The sequence below is a fragment of the Monopterus albus genome, unplaced genomic scaffold, assembly GCF_001952655.1.
Source record: "Monopterus albus unplaced genomic scaffold, M_albus_1.0 scaffold192.1, whole genome shotgun sequence".
Lineage (NCBI taxonomy): Eukaryota > Metazoa > Chordata > Actinopteri > Synbranchiformes > Synbranchidae > Monopterus > Monopterus albus.
Genome location: NW_018128072.1, coordinates 696,666 through 715,726, shown reverse-complemented (window position 1 = coordinate 715,726; position 19,061 = coordinate 696,666). Strand labels below are relative to the sequence as shown.

The 19,061-nt window shown below is 41.9% G+C and overlaps 1 protein-coding gene across 1 annotated transcript; it reads right to left on the bottom strand.

Annotated features, from left to right (window-relative positions):
* Positions 1–7,174: 7,174 nt before the first annotated feature.
* Positions 7,175–18,112, bottom strand: ntd5 (ntl-dependent gene 5). The gene is made up of 9 exons (XM_020617601.1): positions 18,038–18,112; positions 16,655–16,789; positions 16,050–16,241; positions 11,825–11,948; positions 11,255–11,331; positions 10,468–10,650; positions 10,038–10,235; positions 9,007–9,905; positions 7,175–8,040 (listed from the first exon to the last, which is right to left on the bottom strand). The coding sequence occupies exons 1-8, from the start codon at positions 18,102–18,104 to the stop codon at positions 9,823–9,825; spliced, it is 1,059 nt and encodes a 352-aa protein (XP_020473257.1). The 5' UTR covers positions 18,105–18,112; the 3' UTR covers positions 7,175–8,040; positions 9,007–9,822.
* Positions 18,113–19,061: the final 949 nt, after the last annotated feature.

Here is a 19,061-nt window from a genome sequence, read left to right as displayed (position 1 = left end):
AGTTTGGAATAAACATATACATGTGTATGTATAGGTGACTGACTGGATACTTGTGTGAAACCTGGCTTCTTCACTGCTGTATCTGCAGAGTCTTAATGTAGATCCAGCACTCTCTAGGCTTCTGCTTTTCGCCCTCCACCATTTGATAGAGCTGAGAAACAGCACAGAGAATGAGCCAGTGCACGCAGCACAACATAAGTGTAAGTGTGCCCTCAAATGGCTGAAGTGTGCAATGACTGCCATGCATGCTGGGCCAAGAAGAAAATCCATTTGGTAATAATGGGATGTCTATGACACAACAGAGTGGATACACCACAAGTATTGAATTTATCAAAGACAATAAAAAGCTGAAACACACCAGTCCAACACACATCATTACATCTGCTTGTTTCTCTGGTTGTTCATCATTGGATTATATTCTCATCCCTCTCTGCACTACTCCTCTACCTTTATCACTTCAATCACTTGGCGATGTGCCTTGTGTCATTCAGAGGGCCTGCTGCCCGCTCCATTTTATGCAATGCAATAACCCCCACCACACACACACACACACACACAGATTTCTGTCCTCACTCTGTCCATCATGCATCTGTCTGTCAGTCACTGCACTTTGAAGCTCTGTGCAATCTGGATAGCTACCACACACATACACATATTTACTGTACTATACACACACATCTCCAGCTGGACTGCTGATCCAACACACTCAGCCAGTTGAATATTCATCATCATGCACTGAGGACCTTGTAGGCTCAGCAATGCAACAGCCCAGTAGTGTCAATTAAGGGACCATAATTTATTTATTTTTTTCATTACAGAACAGCACTGATTTAATGGCTGAACCCTCTGAGTGACCTTAATAATATGTACATAGCACTTCAATAAGCTACTACAGCATGAAGGTTAGAACCTGTTGTTACAGGACAGTCTTTTGTGGTCTAACTGAGGAAGGGCAGACGATGAGTAAAGAGAAACTGAGTCGAGTTAATGCTTCCATTGTCTATAGGAGAGTATCATCAGTAATATCAGCAATGGGTGGGTAACATAGATAAAATCTCCTATTACTATTTGTCATATTAATACATGATATCCACATACAGCGCTGCTTTCATGCAGTATCTCATTTATGTCTTTAGACTATTAAAATTTTACATTTTTAGAGGTACTTGTGTCATTTATCTTGTATTTTTGTGTTGTGGTAGCTCCATATTTTGTTAAAGATAAAGTATGCAACTTTTTTCAAATATATCTGTTGTAGAAATGTACCCCAAAACTTGTTGTAATGCGGAGAGGTGCGGTCAACGCCTCGTGTGACCCAGACTCAGCAGTGCAGAGATATTAGCTTCTAAAAGGTTTTGAGCAGGACTGACCTCTAACCAGAGATTTTCAGCTATTTCAACTTGATCAGTACATTTGTTGCATTCTCATTTCTTGTAATTTCATAACAACAAATAGTAGAGCATAGCGGAGTAGGGAGAGGGAGCGCTGGGCTGAGCAGAGTGGATTAATTTGGAGTTGGAGTTTCATGCTAGTGCTACCTTAGGTTACATGCATAAAAAATGACAAAATAATAAGTCAGACTTAGCCTATAGCTGAGATTGTGTTGAAAAGGGGACACCATTAATAGCAAGGATAGTTTAAAGGCTGATAAACAAAAACAAATGCATACAAAATCAGCAAATATTGATTAAATTAAACCTGTACTCTACAGAAAAAAGTGGTATTTCATCACATTGATGTAATTAGCTTCTAAACCCGGTATCACCATAAAGTAGACCTGCTCATTTAATTGCAATTTTGTATGAAATTGACTTATATTATAAATATTATAAATTATAGAATATAAAGGACAGGTTCACATTTTTCAAAGCATTACTCAGAAGCTTATGATGTTCAAATAATTATGCTGTAATCATTCCACCTGTTCATACTGGCCCTGAAGAAATCCCTTCTGAAAATCTCCAGTGGACATGACTGCATCAAAACACAGCTGTTTTACTGTGCAAAAATAAGTTATAAAGGTCAGCTGGAGCTAAAATGGAGTTTCAGCAGTCAGACTGAGTTAAATCAAGTGTAGTCTTACAGTGCTTTGTTAAGCTGTGGTGGAAGGAAAGTAGAATAAGGAGAGAATTTTGTGCTTAAGAATAACTTTAAAAGATAAGTTTGTTTTGTCAAACAAACTGCTGGAGCCTCATTTGTTTCACATAAAGGTTTAAATGCATCACTTATGGACAAGAGGAGCAATTAGCCTGCCCTCCACGAAGGACTTGTACACCTCACGGGTCCAGAGGAGGGCAGAGAAGATTTCTGCAGACCTCTCACACCCTGGACACAAACTGGTTGAACTCCTCCCCTCTGGACGGAACTACAGGTCACTGTACACAAGGACAGTTTATTCCCCTGGGATGTCACTCCGATGAAGACTTAACCCATGACTGTATAACAGAATGACAACCCTCAGTGCAATACCTTGTAAATATACTTTGCATATACTGTATCTATCTGAAAAACTGTTTGTGTGTATACAATGCACATTCCCTTTTTCTTTTTTCCTCTCCCAGTCTTCTCTTTTTTACTTGTTTACTCATTTGCTTACAGAAGAGCATTGTACATGCACATTTAGAGCCACTTTACCAGAGTCAAAGTCCTCGTGTTCAACACACCTGGCCAATAAATGTGATTCAGATTCTGGCAACCAATAACTTTTAAACACACGGATATGTGAGTATTACATTAATACAGGTTTTCTCTTTCTGCTGATCCCCTATAAAAGTGAGTTTGAAAATATTAAATACAACGGCACTTAGCACAGGCCTTCCACCATGCCAAAGCAAAAACAGTGACCCATCTTACAAACTCAGTTACTCCCTGGAGACAGTCCAAGTGGTCCGCTTGCACACTTCAGATAACAAAGATCTATGTAAGGTGTGGTATCATCTTTGGTGATTAATGAAGGGAACGAGAATCAACTTTGAAGAGAAGCTTAAGTTAGAGGAGAGATACGGACCCCAGTGTTCATTACCAACAAGAGTTACTGTACATGTGATTAAAACCGTTTTATGAAAAGCCTCTTTGAATATACTTAAAATTAAATTCTTTAAACAACTGTATGAAAATGGCATCAGAGTATAAGAAAACTGAAACAGAAAATGGGACAAAGAGTTAAGTTACATTGGTCAAAATTTAATTCAAATAAGTTAACAAAACTTACATAAAACAAGAGAATCTGAATATGGTGCTTATGTCAGAATAACTCAAAACATTTGGTCAAACCCTTACGTGATATGGATTAAACACATAAAGTTAATGGCTGCAACATAAAAAGTATGCATCTCCATTCACAATGTAAAATAATGTGAATATTGAGTTCAATAAAACAAGTGCAAATGACTCACAGTGTCTCTGACAGTAAGAAAGATAGATTACATCTTTTACATAATATAGTGCAGAAGTGCAGCTTTTACAAATAGTACTCTGTATATACACACAGTGTAGAGCCGAGAAAAGGTTAGAGTAAATAGGTTTTCCTTCTTTTCTGAGCACTTGAGGGTTTATTGGATTGTATGGGAATGCAACTTCATGGGGGCATGTTAGCGGCCTATTTAATATTTGAAACTCATAAAAAGAAACATGATTTTGAGCGTGAGCTTTCCCTTTTCCATATGAAACTTCTTCATATAGGAAAGTTAATTCAAAATCACATATGACTTTCAAGGCAGTTTTTTTTTTGTCCCATTAAATGGTGTTAGAATAATATACTTTCATATAAATAAACTACTATTAAAAACACAGAAATAAATATTGCAAGTGCTCCCTCGTTTGAGCATGAATAGATGAGGAACGTTTAATGTGTAACCGGAGTTGGATATGATCACCTTGCCAGCAGGTCTCTCCTGACTCTCTGAGGTCAAACTTTAAGTTTCCATCTCAGACTCTGAGTTATCCAAATTAGACACAGTAGAGCTGTACCATTCAGCACTCTCTTCTTCCTCTTGGACTCCAGATCCGCCTCCGCCTCCCCCGCCTCCTCTGTCTCTTCTCTCGTTCAGCATTTCCATGGCTACTTGGTGGTAAGGGTGTTTGCGTTTGGTGTGTCGGCGTAATGTGTTGCGCTCCGCGAATCGTGTGTGGCAAAGTTGGCACTGGTAGGGTTTTTCTCCAGTGTGTACCCTTTGGTGGCGCTGGAGCTCACCAGCCTCCCTGAAGCGTTTGGAGCAGATGGGGCACACGAAGTTCCTCTGGCCTGTGTGGATGTGCTTGTGTCTCTGTTGAAAAAAATAGTAGAGATGGTAACAACTTTATTAAAGTGGCTATAATTGTTTTTTATTGACTGTTTGTACAGAGAGTTATCACTGTGCAGTTCCCCTCAGAGCTGTCGTCATATAAAGATTTTCAAGCAAATTTACGTTTGCATTCACTCTCGTCACTTTCATACTATTAGTTCTGGCTGAAGAATAAAAGCTCTATAACTCACTGTACACCACCTGCTCAGCACCAAACTGCACAGACAGACAGAAGCCATTTTCACACATGAACTCCAGACTATGTCTGCAGAATCAAGTCCAGACTTTGTCCAGAGTTGCCTTTTCACACATATAGTGCACAACAAGATGTGTTCTCGCCTATTAGAAATACTCCGCTTGGTTTATATGAGGGGGTAGAGCATGCAGGAGGCGAGACATGATGTAGTCACATAGCCAGTCTGTAGTTTACTCATAATCCACGAATCTCTTGCCGTACTTCAAATCTGTCCGACAATTTCTGCACAAGCTCTCAAGAACAGAAGTTCCAGAAACTCATCGTGTCTCCAGTTAGATAATTTCGTTGGCGTCTTTATTGTAAATAACTGTTTTTCTTCACCATTGTATGTTTGTATACTTTCAGTTTTGCACCAATCACATGATAAAATATCATCAACACGCCCCACAAGCTCAGTGTGAATACTCTGGACTATACACGGCTGTCTTCTCACATGGGCTCACTCCAGCTCACTCAGACCTTATGCAGACTTTGTACTAAGGAGCTGGCAGAGTAAAGTCCGCTTAAGGTCTGGGTCGACCAACTTAGCTATTTGTGTTTTCATTTACAGCTCCTCCAGGTAATGTCTAGATAATTCCAGGATTCCAGTGCATGTGTGAAAAGGGTTAGCTAGTCATCATACTGGGGCATGTAACATCTTAAAAACCAGATATTTCTGTCAGGAATTAATGCAAACCAAAATCAGAACCAAAAGGAGAAAAACTATTGAACTTATTCAACCAGAAACCTAACTCCAAATCTATGCTAATGTTGCTCCGGGGCTGCTGTCCATGTCTGGCTAAACAGGCGATTATTTACAGACAAGTTTGCATTTTAACTTAAATGTGATAACATGCATGAAAGGCTGTGACAGCTGTGAATGATTATTCAATTAATCAGTTGCAGCCCTAGTTCATAGCTTGTTTCCGCTGCTTCCAAGTCGCCAAAAAAAAAAAAAACTGTCACTGCACTAATAATTTGTGACATCTGTTCAAGTTACTTATATTATTATTAACATTGCTAATGAAATGATAGTTATAATTAACTTGCACTGACCTGCAGATGGCTGGAGCGTTTGAAGGCTTTGCCACACTGCTGACAAATGTGAGGCTTCTTCTGTGAGTGAGTGATGGCATGGCGCTCAAGGTCAGAGAGGTAAAAGAAGACCCGCGGGCACAGCTGACAGTACAGGACCTTACGGGAGCTCATGGTGTTAGGTGACGATGCCGGAGAGAGAGGATCCAGTGGGTCGAGGGGGTCAAGTTTATCAGAGGGGAGTATGGGTCCACTGGGAGGGGAGGGAGGAGCAGCCGTGTTGGAGAAATAAAGATGATCATCCAGAGGTAAATGTTCTGAGTGCAGGTCAGAGGTGTCAAATTTGGGCTCTGAAGCTGGTGACTGAGCTTCTCCTTCTGAGGTGGGCTGAACTAAGGGGTCATAGGTCAAACTAGCAGAGCGTGGCTGTGGAGAGGGTGCTGTAAAAGCTGATGGCTTGTTATTTTCATTTGAGACTTCTTCGGCAGATATGGCTTCAGTTCCTGGGTTTGAAAAACTAAACTGAGAATGAATAATGGAATCTGGGCCATGATGATCATTCTGCAGATTAGTGGTGGAAGTAGGAACAGCAAGAGAGGTGAGAACAGAGCTGGAGTTTACATTATTCGCTCCTGACAAGATGACAGGGGGGTTAGTGGCACTCAGTCTGATGATGGGGTGAGACAGTGTGGGCAGAGGTGATCCCAGCGTGCTGATCTGACCAGAGGATAAAGGGAGAGAGACCGAGGCTGAGGCCGCAGTGATCTGAGACAAGTGACCAGTTGAGGGGTTGAGGACAGCTATAGGGGTGGAAGCAGCTGTGGACTCACTAGAGGAAGAGGGTACAGAGGAGAGGAGAAGAAACATGGGGGTGGAAGCACCTGGTGAGGTCTGAGTAACAGAGATAGGAAGCGAGAGACCCACTGGAGCAGAAGAGAGCTGATGAGAGGAAGTGGAGGATGACAGAAGGAGAATGGGAGCATTAGTAGATGGGTTTGGAAGGATCTGAATGGGCTGAGTGGGGACTGAAATCCCAGAGGAAGAGGACAGAACAGCATTAGCCTCTAGAACAGATTTATCACTCGGCTCCACAGCCTTTGAGAGATTGGAGTTCGTGATCAAACTTGTGAAGACTTCTGGAGCTTCTGACTGATCAGCACCTAGCGATGGAGAATCAGTAGTAACGGCTGGTGGAGGGTAAGGCTCATCAGAAGGTGCATGTAGTGCATTGTCTGAACTTTGGCTGAGGCTAGGATCTGCTAACTTTGTTCCTTCTACCGCTGCTGAATTAGCCTGATCAGACTGAAGATCCTCTGATGTGGAAGCATCAACTTGCGGCACTTTGAGTCCATCTGGACTGAGAGTATACGGGATTCCCTGGTCGTCTATGAGAAGAAGGTTTTCAGTGTCACAGTCTATTGAGGAGAGGGAGGTGAGGACAGAGGAAGAAAAAAAAGAAGGAGACAAGAGAGATGTCCCTAGTGTATCTGTGTCCTCTTCATCGTCATTGTCCTCTTCTACTATGTCTCTGTCTCCTTCTCCCTCATATTCATCTACCTCCATAATCAGCGAGCTTTCACAGCCAGAATCATCCAGAAAGCGTCCACACCTCCTTTCTCGGCTCTCTTTTTTCTTGGGCAAACTCAGGTCCAGTGGTTCTGTCTGCTCCTCTGTCACAACCTCATCAAACATCTTAGAAGACTCCATCTCGTGCAAAATTAGAGGAATACTTTTCTCAGTTTCTCTCTCTGCAGTTTCCTCTTTAATCCCCTGATGACTCAATATTTTTACTGTGTTAATGCAGGAGATAAAAGGTGTTTGTGACACATCAGTGTGGATGTTTTTAGCATCAAAAATCTCTCTCTCTTTGCACATTTTCTCCCCCGTCCCTGCTTCCATCCCATGGAATGATTCCGGTTTAGGTTGCTCAGTCTTTTGATTTGTAACTTCATTGATCTCCCCTTCATTCTTAACAGCAGATATATGGATTTTACTCCTGTTTTTTTCTGTGATCACTGCTCCAGATGAGACTAAAACAGGTCGTCTAAAATGTGAGTGAGCAAAGTCTTTGGTCAGGCTGATGGTGGGGTGTGTGATTGGCCTCTTGCACCGTGAAGGAACAACAATTTTGATTCTTATTGGATGGCTGCGCAGAACAGGCACTCCTGTCTTTACTGTAATTGGCTGCCTGAACCCACCAATCTTGCTTATTTCCTGAGAGGCTGGCTTAGAAGTCCCGCCCACCTCTGGCTTTTTCCCATTGATTGAAGAAGTGTCTTGTCTGATGGTCACTGCTGCTTTGACAGGGCATGGCTGGAGGTTACCTGGGACAGAATTGGTTGAGGTTTTGTCCTTTGAGTCCAAGAAAACCTCTGTCAATGGCCCTGATACCTCTGAACACTGGCTGCCATTTTGGACATCCAGGCTGCCACTGGTCAGGACTGAAGCCAACTGAGAATCCATTTTAGGGCATACCTATTTATATTTCTATAAAATAGGGGAATATAATAGATAAGATATTCAGAGCAGCAATATTATAATTAAAACAAGTATATTTTCACAGGAAATAAATTAAATAGACATCATGTGACTGGCAGGGAAAACTAAATATATAGTGATTATTGGAGTCAGTTTTAGTTCAAAAAGCCAATATCATTATTGATTTTGTGAGATTACTGACAGCCTATAAATGAAGTGGACTGAATCCTCTTCTTCTTCATTCCAAACTGCAACTAGTATGACCTCAACCTCAGACCGTCCTGTTAATTGTGTAGGTTACCTTGCTTGGTCCTAATTTAAAGCTCGGCGAATTTCTTAGGGGTCGACCGGAGTCTCCAGTCTTTCACATAAACGCATCAAAGAACAGAAGGGTCCGAATAATGTGAACAAAATCGCATTTCCTTTCTCATAGCCTACTTCTACCATCCACATGCAACACAAGTAATAAAACGTTTCCTGTTAAATTCGCGTGATAACAACTCTTATTCCGTTTGCTTTGAAAATATTAGCCCGTCCTGAAAATTGTTTTGGGGATAAACCGAGGAGCACTCTCCGTGGAGGACGCCATTACGCACAGTCCTAGGTCCGAAATGCCAATATTATCGTGGTGCGTGTGCGCCTCGTCAGTTCTCGGACCTGGGACAACGTCGTCACTAACGCGCCGTTCGGAGAAAAGAAATAAACATATTTACAGACAGTGGATTCGTGGAGCCGATCCTTCCCTTTGCACCGGAGCTTTCTCGGACCTACAGCCAGCCATTTTAGAGCCGAAGGTCCGAGACACCGAGAGCACAGCCCGGCAGCCTTACGACAAACTTTCCCGGCGCATTGTCGTTTATTCCAACCCTTTTGTTAAAGCCACTGCAGGATGCGGCGGACACGCTTCCTATACATTTAAAACTGCATTTTAAACTATACTCCACCCATACGCTCGCTGCATGGGGACTGGCTTACCCGAGCTGAGGATATTTCCGGAGGACCAAATATGACTGTGCAGTGTAAAGGGTGATGCTGCGAATGCTGAAGGAGGGAGGGGTCAAGGGGAGTTGCTATGGTGTCGCAGCCTACCGGGTCCGACCAGTAACCATGTTCAGCCTATGAGTATGGTTGAACCTGCAGCCTGCACAGAAAGGCGCTGCACGCCTGAGAGCCTGAGGGATGGGGGGCAAGGCAAGAAGGAGATCAGGAGGATGGAGAAAATGGGCCTGAGCTCACCCAGCACAACCTTATGTGCAGTTAAAAGGAAACCAAAGAGCAAACAATTTGGTATTATTTTATTTCAAATAACTCACATTTTTTAAACTTAACAAGCTTAAAGACTTGATGTGTCAGGTTCAACAGAAGAAACAAAGGTCACACAGTGAGAAATCACAGCGTCATTATGAGTTAGGCTACACCAAGGTATCATCACAGGCGTAACTAGTGCAGCAAATGCATTATACTATTTATACTGTACATCATCATGGAGGTCTATGGATAGCATTACAGTATATACTGGTTCACACAGGAGGAGAATCAAAGTAACACTTGAGGTTAAAATTATGCCTGTACTTTGATAGTGAGCAGGAGGCCCTGCTGTTCTAACCTGTTATGCAACGAGCACAGGAGAGACAACCTGCTGATCCATAAGAGATGTCTAACAGACCACAATCATAGCAAAGATAGTTGAAGGTGGAGAGTGGTCAGGATGACGGAATAGGGCACTGGTGTGTGTCAGGAGGTGTTTGCACTGTGACACAGTGTCATGGGTGTTAGTTGGTGTCAAAATCATCACTCCACATCACCAGGCTCACATGCTTCAATCTCTGAGACCAGTCGATGTGGGAAGAGTTTATACTGCAACCATGTTGGTTCTGAAAAACAATGAGAGGATGAATGAACATCACAAAAGTCTCCAGCTGTCAATAATGTGAATCAATCCCTCTTATGTTCTTCTGACTGGCATACTGGCACAGAAGAGTTTTGTGCATGTGGCCAAGGTTTACCAAGGTAGCAGGCTGGTGGCTGCAGTTTTCCATCAAAGCAGGTCTGGGATGCAGTGAAACTGCAAAGTTTGTGAGGATGTTTGCAGTAAAAAGTCACATTTTCCCCATGAGGAACCATGGCATCTGTCACATCAAATGGCCAGCGCTTCATTCCTCCAGTCACCACACGGCTTCTCTCAGCAGGGATGAGACAGCGAGCTGAGAAAATCATCAAGGTATCAAAGTATGAGTACATGTGCAAATGTTCTGTTGATCTTGTATTTATGTATGCATATTTGTTTGTCATTTACATTTCTGCATACAGTGAATGTACCATAAGAATTTCAGTGGCAAGCTTTTATGTGCTCTGTGGATGTATTTAAGCTCATTAATTATATGCATACATTTGATTTCTGGTGTTTCTATTTGAAATATCTCGGATCTCCCTCACCTCTGCAGTATGGTGGCAATGCACTCCAGCTACCGTTTGATAGACAGGTGACCTTCCGGGGTCCGTCCAGCAGGAAGTTCTTCTTGCAGAGGTAGTGAATGTCAAAGCCCACCTCATATTCAGTCTTCTGAACAGCCACCACATAGCCCTGCTGCACTTCTTTAGGAGGCTGACAGTACACTTCTAAGAAAATGAAGAAAGCCAACAGAAAACGTATAAGACGAGTTCCTGCACAAAAAAGGCACAGGCATTGTTCCTCTTTTATTGCTGTTATTGGCTGATGTTTTCTGACATCTTTACCTACTGCTGCTGATGGTTTTAAAGTAAAAGCTTGAAACCACAACAATACTTCTGTCACTTTTACTTTGTTTTATCCAAAGTCGGGGAAAGTTATAATTATTCTACTGTGACTTAAGAAGCGTCCTGTGTGGACTTCCATTTCTCACTATAGAAGAGGCCATGTAATATCAGGTTTACCCACAAGATGGCAGAAAAGCACTGCGAAACAGAGTGATAGATCTCGAAGGGGTTTCTGTCTGACTCTTGATTCACTCTGTCTTACATATCTGCCCACACACACAAACCAATACACCCTACAAATGATGGGAAAATAAAACATTTCCATGCCTACAAACTACAGACACTTGCAGTCCCAATGCTCATTCACTCACATCATCAGCCACCGCCTCATCTTCTCCTGCTAACCATGCTAGTTATCCTGAGTGTGAATGTAACACACAGGTGTGCACACACAGTCAGTCAGTGCGGGGTACTACTGGACACTTACTCTTACAGATGGGGTGAGGATACTGCCAGGTCTGATTATCCTGACAGAAATTCTCACTGCTCCCCACTATATCCGCTCTGCAGGAGGGAAAGGAAAGCATGATGAGACAGGCAGTGGTGTGACATGCAGGGTACTGACAGTTAAGAAGCTTCATCTAAACATCTAAATAAAAGTGATGAAAAAAGGTGTAAATGATTCCTTTTTTCCACTCTGCCTCTCTTTCAGACTGTTTTTATTTTGTGTGCACAGTTCTGGCTGACACATCTTTGCAGACGCATCTTATCCTGTCAGATGAGTCAGTGTGTAAAGGGGAGTTAATACAAGATTAGACTGTAATGACCTAGTTAGCTCAATAGAGAGACTGTCAGCTGGGAGATCAAAATGAATTCCCTGCCATTCATCACTCACCCTCCATCGTTCCCCAACACCTTCCCTCTATGCGCTCCCTCTATTTCACACTCCATCCCTGTCCTCTCACTTCCTCCATTTCTACCTTCATACCATTTCAAGTTTTCAGAGCTTCTTCCCACACATCGAACATTAACCTCCCAACAACGCCCCCTCGCTCACCCAGACAGGCAGCTGTAGTGGATGAAAGTTCCAACAGTAGCGTTGCCCTGGATGCTGAAGGTGCTGGTGACTTCCTCAGGCAGAGGGCAGGTTTGTGCAGCAGCAGGCTCAGGTGACTGAGTCTCTAAGGTCAGAGAAAAAACAGAGGATGAAGAGCAATAAGGACAAATACGCAGTGGTGGGAGAAGTAGTCAGATACTTTGTCTAAGTAAAAGTAGCAATACCACATTGTAACAACTCTCCATTACAGGTAAAATCTCTGCAGTGTAATTAATACTTAGATGTGAGATTATGTTAAGAACTATTAGCAAAATGCACCTACAGTATCATGCATAAAGGATCATAATGCAGAACAATGGAATCTCTAACTGATGCACTGTTATATGAAATTATTAACAGTGGAACATTCATATAAAATAGCTTTTAGCTGTGTGGTTGGTCATGGTGGTGCTTTTAATCCACTATCTGAAAGTTATAATAGGTAGTTCCTTTAAAAATTAAATGTTTACATATAATGGTCTTATATAATAAGACCCTTGTTTTGGATGAACTTACTACTATGTAATGCTACTTCTAGTTCAATGTCACATAAATATTAATACACCAGTAGTAAAACTCCAATAACAAAGGTTTCGATGCCTCCTTACATCTAGTGGAGTATTTTTACATTTAATATTGTTACTTTTTCTCAAGTAAACTACGGAGTGTGAAAAACTCAAGGGTTTCATGGGAGACGTGCATCCCTTGGACTTAATGTGGATTGACTCACTTTATAGAATGGGATTCTATCTGCAGTGTGACACGGGCGTAGAAAACACTTCCAGTGTTTTACTAGTTAGTTGCAAGTCTGTAGCTTTATTTGTTGTGTCACAGTAGCAGGTTTTCGGTGAGCCTTACAAATGTGAATGCTCTGGATCAGCAGATCCAGAATATTACTTGGCTCCAGCTCAGACTTTGAATGTGTGGTAAATCTTATGTGGATGTTATCATGCAATTTTCCTCCAAGCATTGTAGGCATTATGTGTTGAGTTAGAAGCCAAAAATATTGAAATTGGCCCTATCTCACAATGGTGAAGAATCCTTTTAAAAAATTCCTGGATCCAGATGATGAACCAAATTAGCACAATGGGCCATATCCTACCGCTCCTTAAAAAAAATCTAAATCCAATCATTACTTCTTAAGTTTTGTTGTGAAAAAAACAACAAATGCCAATAAAAAACATAAGCTCCTTGGCATAGAGAACAATTATTACAACAATAAAACATATAATAATACTAGAGAGAACTCAGGGAGTGCATACCTCCACCAGTTTCCCCATAATACCCTAAAAGCAATATTCCCATGACAGTTTAACCCCCATAATATAAATTCTTCACCATGAAAATCTACTGCTGCGATTTGGAATGACGTTTATAGTCAGTTAACTTCAGTGAGTGGACAAATCTCATACACACCAACAATAACCCACAGTGATGCAATCAGCACATCAGAGTCAGCATACATGGCTGGTGCATGTGAATGTGATTTTACAGGTAACAGACATTAGCAAATAAACAAGGAGGGAAGTGCGTGAAAAACATGAAAGAGAGGAAGAAAAACGAATGTACCAGAAACGTCCACCCTGCTATCTCATTCAACTTGTTTGTATTTAGTTAGTGACCCACAGAGGCGTTTCACCCAGTGTCTTGTTCTATTTAAGTTGAAATAACCTTTCTTAGGTAATAAATCAAAGTTCGATGAACAGGTGAAACACCACCCCACACCTCTCTGCGCTCACAGCTATATCTGTGATTGTATAACACCTGGCACTGTTCATTCCTGCAAGTTTGAGTGCCTCACACTTGTGGAAATATAAATATCAAGAGTGGTGCTTGGAGAGAAGCTGGAGCGACCCAAGCTGCATCAAGCGCAGGTTTCGGAGTTGAGCGTGGCTTTGAAAGGCAGAGACAGCTCTTGCCTGAGGGCTGCCTTAGATAGCTGAAACCAAGAAACATTAATATAAAAATGTAAAGGGACCTATGGGACAGGGAGAGTTATGAGTCTGTTTGGCTGCAAATGAGAGCCCAAAGCCTAGTTTTGTTTTCACATACTGCCCTTCTCCTACCTTGTACTGCTGCCTCCCACACAGGCTGCAACGCCAAACAGCTATGAAGCAGGTATATCAAATACATCTTTTTAAATTATCAAACAGTCATTGTGAATGAAACACAGTGTTAAATACACAGCAATCTGTTTGAGACCAAAGATGTAAATGTCCAGCCAGGCTCCACATACACCTCTTGCAATTTTTTTTCTCAAACAAACATACACAGAGACATTTCCACACATTACAAGCTAAATAGCTTTGAGCTGCGTGCTTGTCCTTGGCTCCCACTGTAGAGAAAGGCCTTATCAGTAGCCTCAGATGGAAAAGGATGAGAGGAGCAAGAGATGAGAGGAAGAGAGGATGAGAAAAAAGAGCAGAGGAGAGGAGAGAAGGGAACAGCAAGGCCTGGAGCAGCATGAGCAAGAGAGCTCTGACTCCCCTGACTGTGATCTTTTGCCCACTCACACACACATACACACACAAACTGTCACAGATGTGCAATCCGCCCCCCACCCCCACCCATACACATCTAATGTATACAAGAAAAATCTATCTCTTTACCTCTCTCCAAAAAACACGCACTCACAATAGACACACATTCGCACTCGCTCACACTCACGCAGCATACACGCAGCTCTGTGCAGCTTTGACAGTGATCAGCCGCCCACTAACTCTCAACAGGCATGAAGGAGCTCCACTCACACTCTAACACACATGCAGAGGATGCACAATACAAATGCTCTCACACGTTCAAAACCCACCTACCTTCTGCCTGTCTCTCAGCAGGAGGATACTCTACGAGAGAGCTGCCAATCGTGTTCCTATTTCACATCTTTGAATAGATAAAAAAAAAAATCTTAAAGGTGAGACCGGGACCCAGCTGGGTTGAGGATTCCTAAGAAAGCATATTTACTCTAGCCCCGGGCATGTGACTAATGGAGCTAAGACCTTTAAAGCTGAATTTGTATTGTTTTTATCAGCAGTGACAGGTTGACATAAGCAATAAGTAGAACATACTTTTGGATGTTGATGAAATATGTCAAGATACTAAGGACTGTCAGTGGCTTTACTTCATGTACTGCTGTACAGCTCTACAATAGTAGAACAATTCTTGTCTTTTGTGAGCCACTTATTCAAACTTATCATTTCTTGTTCTATATTTAGAGGGAGCGAGAGGAAATTTAAATATTTTACCACATAATTATCTCTGAGCACAGTGGTAATTTTGATGTAAATTAAGTGGGAATCATGAGAAACTTCTTTGTGTTTTCTTTTAAGAACTTAAACAGGTACATCTTTCACGTAAACCTCTTCATACGCCAGCATTAGGTCAGTTAAGAGACTGCAGAATCTCTAGGACATAAAAGGTCAAACACACCACACGTGAAGCATCTAATCAATTTATAATGTTAGACTGTAGCTGAATGTGTATTCAAGAGGCTACAAATCATCTTGATCATACACCCTAGTATTATCTAGGTACACAAGCTTGGTATACCTAGCTAAAACTAGTGCAGTCTAATACATCCATCCCATTTAGTATATTAATCAGACTAGGGTAAATAACAGAAACACCTCTCTAGATAATGCAGCACAGTTCGACAGCACCACAAACTACAAAATCCAAAATTATGACCATTAATAACGCCACAGACTATGGCCTAAACATGAACAAATACAATTACAAATAGATGCAAACTTTAACCAGAATATATACTGTAGAGCATGGACACATATGTGCATGCATGCATATATGATTTACATCCACACACACATATTTCGCTTTCATATCCTCTTTAAAGTCACCAACAGTTTGGGAGTAAAATCTTCAGACAGCCAACTGAACAACTAAAGCTCTGGTTGCTATGGTGATGAGGAGAATAGGTCCCAGTTGTGCAATGTCTCAGTCGGCACAATCACAGAGGGGTTTCATTCCTGAATACCATTTTGTATAAAAACAAAGCCTTATGGTTACTCCTTGACCATCACTGATCTACACATCATATACATATGCAGTGTGCCTGATATTACAGAAAAACTGTACTGAATCTGAGACAGGAGCAAAGACCACAGCATTCTCCCAGATGTTCATTACCGTATGTGGAGTGAGAAAGAACATTTCTTTGTTGAAAACCCACCTGTGCAGATGGGTTCATCCCCACTCCACTGTCGGTCACCTTGACAACGACGAATAGTGGCCTCCAAGCCATTGGGCAACGTGAATCCAGGCTTGCAGCGCACTTCAAGCAGGGCAGAAAAGGAGTGAGTGGGAGAGAGGAGCCGAGCTACTGAATTTTCATTAGGGGGTAGAGGCCAGGGACAAGTACGACCTGAGGAGAAAAGAGATGATCCAGAGGGAGGAGAGAGGAGAGAGAAAGCGGGACGTAGGGAACAAAACAACTCTCAGAATCTGCTGGATTGTTCCTTGTATAAGAGAAATTAAATGGTTAGCGCTAAAAGAGCACTAATGAGGTTGTATAAATAGACTGGATACATGCACAGTGCCCCCTTTTACAGTGCACAAGCATAATAGAAAGCTTGTGTTCAGCACTGGCATAGGGTGCATTTTGAGCTCAGATTATGTGCATGACCAAGGCTTTTACTTTATTTCCCAGGAAAAGCACACACAGATACACAGATGTAGGCACAGCTGCGTATACACAGAGACAAACCCCTTTAATGGCTGAGCCTACAGTAGTGGTCACAGTGACAACTGAGAGCACACATGCATACAAACAGCTACCTGGAGCCACACAGCTGAGACCACACTGGCCGTCACACAGACACTGGCGCTTGTTCCCACAGTCTCTGTCAGCTTTGCATGGCCGAGGGCACGTCCTCCTCCTCTCCTCTCCCAGAAGTCTCTCTGGGCACGACCCTGTTGGATTACCACACACACTATCACACAGTCACAGTAACTGTCCCGTTGTTTACTTCTAATCCATTCATGGCCCCTTGTAAAACCTGCAAACGCTAACGGCCATAATGAGACTTTGTTTGCCAAGTCCATTCTGCTTTCTGTTTGAAGAAAAGAAAATTCACTGTGGGTGGCCAGACAAACATTTGCCACCCAGGTTGACAGATGAGTACGTGTTTAATGGCAGGCTTTATTGTTCTTTGTCATTCAGCTATCACTTGATAGTAAGGGATTAAAGAGTAAGGGTGTTTTTCTTAAATTGTGTGTAGAGTGATTAATTTGTGTTTTCTCAGTGGAGTATCTTTGCAACAAGAAGTCTATATGGGTACCTTAAGCCCCTCCATGTTTCGCTCACATTTCCACATGTATTCCATCACATATCACAAAACCAAATCCTCCACTCCGTGCTAAAATCAACACACCCTCAATGTCCAGAACGTCTGAGGGGGTGTGAGGGGGAGGAAAATGGGGAGGCAGACAGGGCTTCACATTTTTTCATTTCTCAGTATGAAAATGTGTGTTACTGTATCCACTCTGCCCACAACACGTGTAACGCAAACACACATTCTGCATATATGCACACATGATCATCCCAAATCAAAATAAAGGCCCAGTGCACGGTACATACATCTATCACCTATGTAGCACCAACATTAAAATTGTAGTACTTATTGCATATCATGAAATTCAGAGCATTGTAATGAAAACATAAAGGAATGGAGTCACCTATGGATGGTCAGTAATGATTCAACACAGACACTGCATTTACCAAAATATATAAACCACTTGCCATAAGCATGTGCAAACAAAAGTTGCTTTGTCATTTAAAAAAAAAGCACACACACAGAAGTAAACCGGACCCATTCTGCATAATATTGGCGATCAACATGAAAATGATTGATTCTGCTGATTTTTTTTTTTTCAAATAGTGTGTAATTATATTGCACTATATCTCTGCCTTAGTTTGTGTCTTTATGTCTGTCTTTACACCATAATATACTGGGTGAAAGAAATCTATACTGCAACAAAATGTGCAGGGGAAAGCCTAGCTGTTCAACTATTGGACTGATGAAGATGGTCAATTGATAATTGGTTATTCCCCATTAATTGCCTATATTTAATAAGATACCAGCAGAATTGGTTGTGTATGCACAACAGGTCAGACTGAGTGAGAGCGATATGAGCAATGGATGGAGCCAGAGGGCTTACCTGTAGACTGCAGGAACACCGTTCCAGTCAGAGCCCACAGGGACACAAGCAGCAGTGCACAGTGCATCCTTGAAGCCAGGCCTTAGACGATATGAGGGAGAGAGACGTACACACACAGCATTTTTAAGGAAGGGGGAAAGAAAGGGTGGGGGGGAACCAGGGAGGGGGAGAGGGAGAGGGTACGGCCCCAGAGCACACATCTGGTTTGTGTTGAGGACAGAAGTGGGGAAAATTCCAGCCTGAAGGACCTTTCACCCATTTTTGTTGAGATAAACTGTCATCCTGTATATGTCATCCAGATAAACTGGGTGACATATACATGGCTATTGCCAGTACACACAATAAACAAACAGGAAATGCTGTCAGTGAAGAAATTTGTTGGATTTTACCTGATATCATGATTTTCTCTCCTATCAAACCATGCAGCCCAGAGTTACTTAAACCTTTAATTCTTTAATTAACATATAGGCATGTACACAGGCAGTCACTGTGTAATACTCTTGACATCTAAATTGTCCATAATATTTCACTTTCATCTGTATTGCAGAACTGTGCCTATTTGTGATCACTCTATCCCCCATAAACACTGAGCGCATTTAATTTAGCAATGTGTAAGATACTCCTTCAGTGTCTGAGCAATGAGCCTTTGCTCTGTTGAGCAAGAATTTATATCTGGACTGCTTTGCCCATTAAAAGTATGCACACGATGTGCACAAACAGGGAGGATATTAAAATTAACATTCTTGAGACATTTCATGCATAGTATATTCTGGTTATCAGGCTTAAGTAATAAATAAAGTAGGGGTCCTTCTAAAATCTGACCTCTGGTGTTACTGATGAACACTGGTCTGTACTTCAAGATGCAGGCACACAAAGCTCAAGAGAAGCATCCAGAGTAACTTAAATAATGTGATGAAACACCTTAGGAAAGCAACGCAGCAGTGAATGAGAACAATCTTTTATTGGTGCTTTTTTTTGGGAAATATCAACTACATCCAAATAACCAGCACTGAACGAGCTGGGC

What these genes read in the sequence shown, in the direction of transcription:
- ntd5 (XM_020617601.1), bottom strand. Translation starts at nt 18,104, where the DNA reads ATGCACTGTGCACTGCTGCTTGTGTCCCTGTGGGCTCTGACTGGAACG. An exon ending in GGATGAACCCATCTGCACAG is followed by an intron (nt 11,949 to 16,049) that starts GTGGGTTTTCAA and finishes CTCTGACCTTAG; the next exon opens with AGACTCAGTCACCTGAGCCT. An exon ending in GCCACCAGCCTGCTACCTTG is followed by an intron (nt 9,906 to 10,037) that starts GTAAACCTTGGC and finishes ATTGTTTTTCAG; the next exon opens with AACCAACATGGTTGCAGTAT.